Source organism: Leptodactylus fuscus, chromosome 8, assembly GCF_031893055.1.
Source record: "Leptodactylus fuscus isolate aLepFus1 chromosome 8, aLepFus1.hap2, whole genome shotgun sequence".
Lineage (NCBI taxonomy): Eukaryota > Metazoa > Chordata > Amphibia > Anura > Leptodactylidae > Leptodactylus > Leptodactylus fuscus.
The window spans coordinates 10,462,538-10,473,036 of NC_134272.1; the positions used below are offsets into that span (position 1 = coordinate 10,462,538).

Sequence of the window (10,499 nt, forward strand, 5' to 3'; positions counted from 1 at the left end):
GCCGCAGGCTCGTCTGTGAGGAGGCGGAGTCTAAGATCGGTCCACAGCAGTCTCCATTGTGGTCTGATCTCAGATGTAGCAGCATTGAGCGCACAGCTCTGCTACACCTGAGATGCAGCAGAGCTGAGTGTGTGCTGAACCCTGCTACATCTCAGATGTAGCAGAACTGGCTGTGACTGGAGTATAAGACATGATGTAACAGCAGAATAGTGACTGCAGCTCTAGATGTGACTGGAGTATAAGACATGATGTAACAGCAGAATAGTGACTGCAGCTCTAGATGTGACTGGAGTATAAGACATGATGTAACAGCAAAATAGTGACTGCAGCTCTAGAGGTGACTGGAGTATAAGACATGATGTAACAGCAGAATAGTGACTGCAGCTCTAGATGTGACTGGAGTATAAGACATGATGTAACAGCAGAATAGTGACTGCAGCTCTAGATGTGACTGGAGTATAAGACATGATGTAACAGCAGAATAGTGACTGCAGCTCTAGATGTGACTGGAGTATAAGACATGAGGACTGTCGGTGGACATTTTCAAGTCTCTCCAGAGAAGTTCAATTGGGTTCAAGTCAGCGCTTTGGATGAATAACAGTCACAGAATTGTCCCTAAGTCCCTCCTGTGTTGTGTGAATCCTTTAGGTGCTTTTTTTTTCTTACAAACCCAGGTGGGCTCTCATTTATCTTTTACTGCGGAACGGCCTCGTCCTCGGCCAAAAACCCCCCAGATTGGTGGAGCGTTGCACTGATGGTTGAGTGAAATGTTCTAGCTTGGAACAAATCGCTTCACCCATCTCTACTGTTTATGGTGTAAAGGATGATGAATCTGCCATCCTGCGGGGGGATATGACCCATCTAATAAGTCCCACCTATCGTGCCCACTATACAGAACAGTATCACGTGGAGCACAAAACATCTAACTTATGTAGTATTGGCCGTGTGCCCAGACCTGCGCTTCTTATGGCAGAAACTGGGGTGAGATCAATCCAGGGACCTTAGAGGAAATTCTATAGTGAAGACCAAACAACTCGAGTAATCACAGACATAGACTGAATTGTGGTGCGAGGCGGCTGTATTAGGCTTTGATGGAATTCAAGCGGGGTGGCGATGCAGCGAGTGATGTTGGAATGGCGACTTTGGCTGCGATGCTGCGAGCGATGTTGGAATGGCGACTTTGGCTGCAATGCTGGTGGAATGAAGGTCATAATCCAGGTAAAATCCTGGTATAAATGTCAAGTCCGGTAAAAAAAAAGTCAAGTCCGATAATAAATGTCAAATCCGAGAGAAAAGTCATATCCGGTAATAATTGTCATATCCGAGAGAAAAGTCATATCCGGTAATAATTGTCATATCCGTGTAGTCATATCAGAGTTGAATACTCTTTCTTGGAACCTGAAAAAAAGATCCAAGCATGTATTCTGCGTTCAACTCCTCCTTCTCCTCCTCTTTCTCCTCCTCTTCCTCCTCTTTCTTCTCCTCTTCCTCCTCCTCCTTCTCTTCTTCCTCATTGGCTTCTAGGGGTGTTAAATCCTTGTAGTGGAAGTTCTTCATTGGTTCTCCGATTATGCCATGACTGAGACAGAAGAGACAAGAGTGTGTGATGAATGAGTCTGGCCGCTCCTGCACAGTCCGTATCTGACATATGACTGTAACACCTTATTATTATTGCACAGCGCTACCATCTATTCCAGGGCTACAAACATATGAGAAAAGTTTAAGCCTGAAGCCTCACGTTGTGGAATAAGGACGTATAAAGGAAGTTCTTCTACTTCTCCCTTCTGATCAGTCCACTCCTGACTTTGACTCAAAAAAAAAACCGCAGCACAATCAGTAACAAAAAAAGCTGCATTTCTGCAACGTGGGGCCTCAGCCTAGAGGAGTTGTCCAGAGATCTTGTGTTGTCTACTGCACACTCAGAATGTAGTAACCTACTGAAACAATTCATCCTCGCCCCCGACCTCCCTGCTCTGACACTGCCCGGGTCCCCTGCCAGGATCGGCTTTCTCAACCGCTGGTGACCCGCCACAGAGAGCGATTGGCCGAGAAGTTGTTTCCTGTATGATAAGGAGACTCAGGAAGCCGATCCTGGCAGGGAAACCGGGCGATGTCAGAGTGGGAAGCAGCGACAATCACGGAGGGAAAGTGTGACCTTTTTACAGGATTTAGCCTACCTTAGAAAATAAAATATTCTCCGGACAATCCCTTTAAGTACATAACATAATACAAGTACAATAGATACAAACTAAAGAAGTGACAGATGGGAACATAAAAGAAGGAGGAGAACAAACCGCAGTCCGGAATATGCCCCATGTTTATGAGAAAACATGGTGACCTAATGCTCAATGGTAAGACTTTTTGGCCTTTTTTAATTCCCCACCATCATAATTTTGCTCGTTCTATGTGAATACAGTCCAATAAAGTCAATAGTCCAAGAATAGAAGATATCATACAGCGCCCATCTAGTGTACACAATGCACTTGGCACATAGAATGCCCAAATAGTCGGATACAATGTTACCATCCAGTGAGAAATCTACAGCTGACCATTGGCCAATGAGAAGGTTCTAAAACCTTGAAAAGAGGGTAAGGTGACCCCGGGGTAACGTGCACCACATGTATCAGTCATCAGATGAGACTGAATATGGACATCACAAGGAACTCACCGAGAAGGGACCTCATACTCCAAATCAATCTTCTTGGGAACATCCTTGGTGACCTTGGGATGTACTCCATGGCGCTCAAACAAGTATGGAGACTTGTCAATGGAGGTCGGCAGTACAGTAGTCAGGAGCGGGGAGCAGCGCCTCATGACAGTCTGGAAACTTGGTTTCTTGGGTTTCCTGTTAGGACTTAAACACAAGGTGAATAGGACACCAAAATTATTTGCGTGAACAGAATGGGCATCCAAGAATGACCCAAAATATAAAATATAACTTTTATTGTTATTAATTGAAACCATCCCTAATGGGGCGCAGCAGCCACCCTGCCCAATAATCTAATAACAGAATAACCCCCCTGTATCCATACACATCTATGAAGGTAATAGACCTAGTGACATCCTATTAGGTCAGACACACCAATGGGGTCATACTCTGAACCATTTATACGCACACCTCAAGATTCTCATAGCAGGTGCAAGTCGTGTCCTACCTGTCACCCGGAGCTGATGGTGTCATTGGGCTCCCTCGAAAGATGTTGAAGATTTCCGGAATACGCATTTTGGTGTTAAAATGCTCCGTTCTAAAAATCCTGCCAAACTCCTCTTGCATCACCTCCAACTTCTTGCGCCACAATGTAACCCAGGTGACTTTAGTACAAAAGTTGTATAATGCCTGAAAAGATACAACATAACCAGTGTAAGAAATGAGTAGCCTGCGAGCACCGTGCCCACACCCTGACCCACCGAAAATACTACATCTTAGATCAAAATTTCAATGGCAATACCTCAAAAAATCGGAGATCGCTCCATGTTGCTGATGATTTACTCCTGAAACATAAACACAGGAAATCTACAATGAGCTCCGAGACACAGATGGCAGCTCAAGTGTTACTGAGAGTGAATGTGAAGAAGGGGAAAATGATCGGGTCCTACTATCGGGTCCTACTATAGGGTCTCGCCCACCGGGGCCTTATATAGGGATCAGTTCCAATTGTAACTTTATGGGATGGCGAGTTCCGTGTTACCAAATATTCTTAAAGGACAACGTACTTTCCACAGTCCATGTGCTGTTTTTGTCTGCCGGTTCCGAGGATCAACTGGCAATATCTAGTGGCCAGATGGGTGAGCGCGGCTTTCAACTGATCTTCCAGAGATCTTAACTCGGCCTCTTGTTTTGGAGGTGTCCGACTCCTAGAAACACAAATAACATAAGACAAGACTTCTCTATAGAGGGGTAACAACCCCTTCCCTTCCCTTCATGCCATTAACCCTTGTATAGAGCAACACTTACAGCAGCAGAGAGGGGGGTTTCTTGGATTTGGATCTTTTCATTAAAAACAAGCTCATATAATGAACGGCGGCGAGGAGGAAATCGTCCAGTTCCTTGGATCTAAATAAGAAGGAAAAGAGTTTAGGTGAGACATTATATGTGATGAATATGAGGAGCCCGTGATCCATCTATTTTTCCATCGATGACCTATACTATGCACGGAGATCAATGGAAGTCACTTACTTGAGCTCTGCTGTAAAGTCCCGCGTTAGGCATTGGCGCTGGTTCATTTCCAAAAGCGGTAAAGCAACTCCTGGAAAAGAATGGACATGTGAGATGAACCCGCTGGTAGAAGAGGGAAACCAATGGGCACTGTCAGGACTGGCCAGGGCCCCAGCACACCTTGGTTTCCACCCCACACCTCAGCGAGACACAGAAGGAACAATCTGATGCATCTTTGGAGCAAAACAGGGCTGTGTACCAAAGATACAGGCGCCATATGTGCACCCAACTACACCAGAACATTGCTGTAGATGTGTCAGTAAATTTCCCCCACTATGTACCTATTACATGGGCGATACTTACGTTTGATGTCCTCCAGGGTGATAAATTTATTTCTTTTTGCTTTTGTTGGGGCCGCTGCTTTCTCCGGGGCTTTTGGTTCTAACGCGGTTTTAAATCTTGAATATTTTAACCTGACAATAAAAAATTGTTATTGGTTTCTTTAGCATCATCTGTACATTGGTAAAATCTATGTAAGAGAACAGTGAACAGAGGACAGTGCGGGAATTATCAGGACGGGCGTTTAGTATCCCAGTCTCGCCAGTCCTGATAATCTCTGTGCGGCCAGAGGAGGCGCCCCATTTATGACTAGACCCACTCCTCATCCCAAACCTGCTGCGTCCTCCGGCAGGGCTCTGCGCATGCACTTATATCTAGAGCGGCTCATAACTAATGGACATCTCAGACATCATTTACCTGCCCCAGCGATCATAGATCTGACAAGGACAGTGACCCCGTACACACTACACCTAGGAAAGTGATGAGGGCAGCATGGAAGAGAAAATAGAGCAATCCAAAACCCAAACTTGCACAAAAAAATTACAACTTTTTTTTGCAGCAAATGCCCAAAAATGATCATATAAGACAAGATACATTTTCTCCATTATCCTCATAAGGTAAGATTTAGCAAATAAAAGCTGCTCTTCACCGACAGTGACCCCCAAATCCTGACCAGGAGATGCACAATCTGGACACGACACTCATGGAGACAAAGGTCTTCTTTCCTTGTGAATAACGCTCGTGCAAGGGCCAGTCACTAAAACTTCCTAAAACGTTCTGGTGCATTAAACCAACTTGTGCCTCAGTCCAGCTGTTCAGTTACTGGTGGACATGTATGGGATTTATGGAAAAGCCCTTTAAGGTCTTCACTATAACCTTAAGCCCTGCAGTCCAGGCAGAGAGAAGAGTCCTGGAGAACAAGGCGACACCGTAAAGCTGCCACATTGTGTATCTGCCTGTTCCTCCTCACAGACTAAATGGTGGAAAATTAGAATGGACCCCAATTTCTGGAATAAATTTGAGTAAATTTGAGAAAGACTCCGCCCCTTCCTCCAAATGTTTTTCATTAGAGTCAATGGAGTTCCCCGGGATCTGTCCTTGTCCATCGTTATGTCATGAAGAGGTGAAAGTGTCAGGAAATAGGAAATTGATAAATAAATCGCCCCCGACTGTTTCCATCCCCATGAACGACCAGCGACATCCACTGACCCCCCGGGGCTTGTGCTGTGTACCTGTCCGCTGGGCAATCCGGAAATCGGATGATCTTCCCTTTGTTCAGCTTCTCCTGAGAGCCCAAAAACACACTGCTGGTGCGGGGAAGAAGGATCTTACTGATCTGTCCTGTCAGGGATCTAATGGGAAGAAAACCAGAAGGAAGTGTCAGGAAAATCCTCCAGGATACAGAGAAGAGATGAGTGACACTGCAATCCCTGTATTATGCTATATAGGATGCCTAGCTATATACCATCTACTGTATATACAAGCTCTAGACCTTACCTATATACCATCTACTGTATATACAAGCTTTAGACCTTACCTATATACCATCTACTGTATATACAAGCTCTAGTCCTTAGCTATATACCATCTACTGTATATACAAGCTTTAGACCTTACCTATATACCATCTACTGTATATACAAGCTCTAGACCTTAGCTATATACCATCTACTGTATGTACAAGCTTTAGACCTTACCTATATACCATCTACTGTATATACAAGCTCTAGTCCTTAGCTATATACCATCTACTGTATATACAAGCTTTAGACCTTACCTATATACCATCTACTGTATATACAAGCTCTAGACCTTAGCTATATACCATCTACTGTATATACAAGCTTTAGACCTTACCTATATACCATCTACTGTATATACAAGCTCTAGACCTTACCTATATACCATCTACTGTATATACAAGCTCTAGTCCTTAGCTATATACCATCTACTGTATATACAAGCTTTAGACCTTACCTATATACCATCTACTGTATATACAAGCTCTAGACCTTACCTATATACCATCTACTGTATATACAAGCTCTAGACCTTACCTATATACCATCTACTGTATATACAAGCTCTAGACCTTAGCTATATACCATCTACTGTATATACAAGCTCTAGACCTTAGCTATATACAATCTACTGTATATACAAGCTCTAGACCTTAGCTATATACCATCTACTGTATATACAAGCTCTAGTCCTTAGCTATATACCAGCTACTGTATATACAAGCTCTAGACCTTACCTATATACCATCTACTGTATATACAAGCTCTAGACCTTACCTATATACCATCTACTGTATGTACAAGCTCTAGTCCTTACCTATATACCATCTACTGTATGTACAAGCTCTAGTCCTTACCTATATACCATCTACTGTATATACAAGCTCTAGACCTTAGCTATATACAATCTACTGTATATACAAGCTCTAGACCTTACCTATATACCATCTACTGTATGTACAAGCTCTAGTCCTTACCTATATACCATCTACTGTATATACAAGCTCTAGACCTTAGCTATATACCATCTACTGTATATACAAGCTCTAGACCTTACCTATATACCATCTACTGTATATACAAGCTCTAGTCCTTACCTATATACCATCTACTGTATATACAAGCTCTAGACCTTAGCTATATACAATCTACTCATACCTCCCAACCGTGCCAATTTCATCGGGACATTCACGAATTTGGTGTCCTGTCCCGCGGTCCCGGTCAGTGGGAGGTTTGTCCCAATTTCAACTCATCGGCGTCCGGAGTACGCCGATGAGTTGAACATATAAACAAGTAAAACAGGAGCTGTCACAGGTCAGCTCCTCCCTTACCGCTGCGCTCCGGCGTGTGTAGGAGCAATGTGATGATATCACATCGGGCCTACAACTATGTGAGTGGAGTGAGAGAGTGGAGAGAGCGGCGGGGGAGCGTTGGAAGGTGAGTATAAGTATGAAACTTGCGGCATATGAGGGGGGCAGAGAACGGCATGACACTGGGGCAGATGAAGGGGGGGAGAACAGCATGGCACTGGGGCAGATGAAGGGGAGGAGAACGGCATGACACTGGGGCAGATGAAGGGGGAGACATGAATCTGGGGGCAGATAAAGGGGTGATATGAAACTGGGAGAGATGGAGGGAGGGGAATATAATTTACAGGTGACTGTAGGAAGATTATACTGTGTGGGGGCACATGAAAAATGAATGAGAATCGGCGGAGTCAACATAAAAGTGGGCGGAGCTAAGTTTGCCTCTTCAAAAGTTGGGAGGTATGTCTACTGTATATACAAGCTCTAGACCTGCGGGCTGAGGACTATACCATGCTGAACAGAAGTGCTGGATTTAAAAGGCCCTTGATATTATATGCGAGGTGTCAAAGGGTTAACCTACGAAAACCTATGGGTGGGGAGTATATATGAACACCTCTAAGGGCCCCTTCACATGGAGTTTACGCTCCATGTATTATGTACATTTTACACGTGTAAAGTGTAGTTAGCCATTGAGTTCAATGGCATGTTCGTATAACGCGCGCAAAAAGACGCGCACAAAAGGACGCGTGTTATACGAACATGCCATTGAACTCAATGAACTAGCTACATTTTACAGGTGTAAAATGTACAGAATACACGGAGCGTAGACAGAATACACGGAGCGTAAACTCCATGTGAAGGGGCCCTAGGACAGTTTAGGGTATTGTGGCGCACAGTTGGCACCGGGCCCTATTTTGTGACACATGTGGGCCCGGCGCCTCGTTTACCACTTTCTGGCTCATCCTGACAGATTTATTACAAGTCACAACAGATTTCTGGAGGGATTTATTATGTACAGTCACATCACACAACCAGGAATAATAGAGAAGGGGCCGACACTGTGTACATATACATTACCCAGCTGTCTTATCTCATGTTGTCTTATCTCTAGTTGTCTTATCTCCAGCTGTCTTATCTCCTGCTGTCTTATCTCTAGTTGTCTTATCTCCAGCTGTGTTATCTCTAGTTGTCTTATCCTTCTGCTGTGCTATCTCCTGCTGTCTTATCTCCAGCTGTGTTATCTACAGCTGTGTTACCTCATGTTGTCTTATCTCATGTTGTCTTATCTCCAGTTGTGTCTTATCTCCAGTTGTGTTATCTCTAGTTGTCTTATCCTTCTGCTGTGTTATCTCCTGCTGTGTTATCTCATGTTGTCTTATCTCCAGTTGTGTTATCTCTAGTTGTCTTATCCTTCTGCTGTGTTATCTCATGTTGTCTTATCCTTCTGCTGTGTTATCTCATGTTGTCTTATCGCTAGTTGTCTTATCTCCTGCTGTGTTATCTCTAGTTGTCTTATCTCCAGTTGTCTTATCTCTAGTTGTCTTATCTCCTGCTGTGTTATCTCTAGTTGTCTTATCTCCTGCTGTCTTATTTCTAGTTGTCTTATCTCCTGCTGTCTTATCTCCTGCTGTGTTATCTCATGTTGTCTTATCTCTACTTGTGTTATCTCCTGCTGTCTTATCTCTAGTTGTCTTATCTCCTGCTGTCTTATCTCTAGTTGTCTTATCTCCTGCTGTCTTATTTCTAGTTGTCTTATCTCCTGCTGTCTTATCTCCTGCTGTGTTATCTCATGTTGTCTTATCTCTAGTTGTGTTATCTCCTGCTGTGTTATCTCCAGTTGTCTTATCTCATGTTGTCTTATCTCCTGCTGTGTTATCTCCTGCGGTCTTATCTCATGTTGTCTTATCTCCTGCTGTCTTATCTCCTGCTGTCTTATCTCATGCTGTCTTATCTCCTGTTGTCATATCTCCTGCTGTCTTATCTCATGTTGTGTCAGTTCTTACCTGGAGAATTCAAGCTCTTTCTTCTCTTCATTCCAGATCCAGGAACCTGGAAAGAACTTTCTTATCTCTAAGTACTGTAAAATGAAGAATTAGATGAAGAAGCCGTTACCGGACCAATAAGGACAGAAGCGGATACTGATGATAAGTAATATAAAGTATGGTGGTCGGTGGCCATAACGGGGGACATTGTAATCTCAGCTTCTCAGCATCTCATCTTTTCTCCCCCTGACGAAGCCACGGTAGTGGCGAAACGTGCGTCGGGGCGCGTTCACTACATGAAGGTCCACCCATAGGTAATTTATTACTTGGTATCATGCTATTTCACAGAATATTTGCACTTTAGAAACTATGGATGTTTCACATATCCTTATATATATGTAATGTAAGTGTCATCTATTCATCATCAGCCATTAGTATTCCATCTTGGGCCTTCATTGTTCTGTTTGGTTGTATCACCCCATTCATTATTTCTGTCTTATATATGTTTTAAAATGTATTTAAATAAAGCTTTATATATTTTTTGCTAAACATTTTCTGTGGCAGTGCGCTTTTTTAGCATAGTGTTCTATTTACATTGCTTTGCCAATTTTTGCCCTATATGTAGTCGTGTATTCTTATAGTAATCTGAATGTTTCTATAGACACCTTCATAGGCTATGGGATATTGGGGTTTGGATTGTTATGGGGGGTTCCCGAAATTTCCTATTTATGTGTATATGGCCCATATACTGTCCTGACTGCGCAGTGCGGGGGATGGGCGGTCAGTGATTATACAATCCGAGATTACAGATACTTTGTGTCATTTCTAGATTATTCCTCTGATAAATAAATTTTCTGAGACAGACGAGGAACTCAAGTACATGCGGGTCTTATCTAATTACTATCTAGTTATTAATGATCTAATTTCCATGTATTACAGGGGGCGTGGCCAGAGGATTACCGAATCTTACCTGCTCCATGGTATTGGCATAGACCAGACTGAGCAAATCACAAAGATTCTTAGAACTAAGTGATCTATCGGTTGTGACATATTCAGTGAGCGGAGCAACTGAGCTAAGTGTGTGGGCGGAGCATCTGCACTATGAGTGGGCGGGGCATCTGTACTATGAGTGGGCGGAGCGTCTGTACTATGAGTGGGCGGGGCGTCTGTACTATGAGTGGGAGGGGCGTCTGTA

The 10,499-nt window shown here is 43.6% G+C and overlaps 1 protein-coding gene across 1 annotated transcript; it reads right to left on the minus strand.

Annotated features, from left to right (window-relative positions):
* Window positions 1-2,538: 2,538 nt before the first annotated feature.
* Window positions 2,539-10,283, minus strand: LOC142217103 (protein phosphatase 1 regulatory subunit 36-like). Its single transcript, XM_075285295.1, has 11 exons — window positions 10,275-10,283; window positions 9,326-9,399; window positions 5,728-5,847; window positions 4,520-4,629; window positions 4,178-4,247; window positions 3,956-4,054; window positions 3,715-3,855; window positions 3,450-3,492; window positions 3,156-3,337; window positions 2,669-2,854; window positions 2,539-2,569 (listed from the first exon to the last, which is right to left on the minus strand). The coding sequence occupies exons 1-11, from the start codon at window positions 10,281-10,283 to the stop codon at window positions 2,539-2,541; spliced, it is 1,065 nt and encodes a 354-aa protein (XP_075141396.1).
* Window positions 10,284-10,499: the final 216 nt, after the last annotated feature.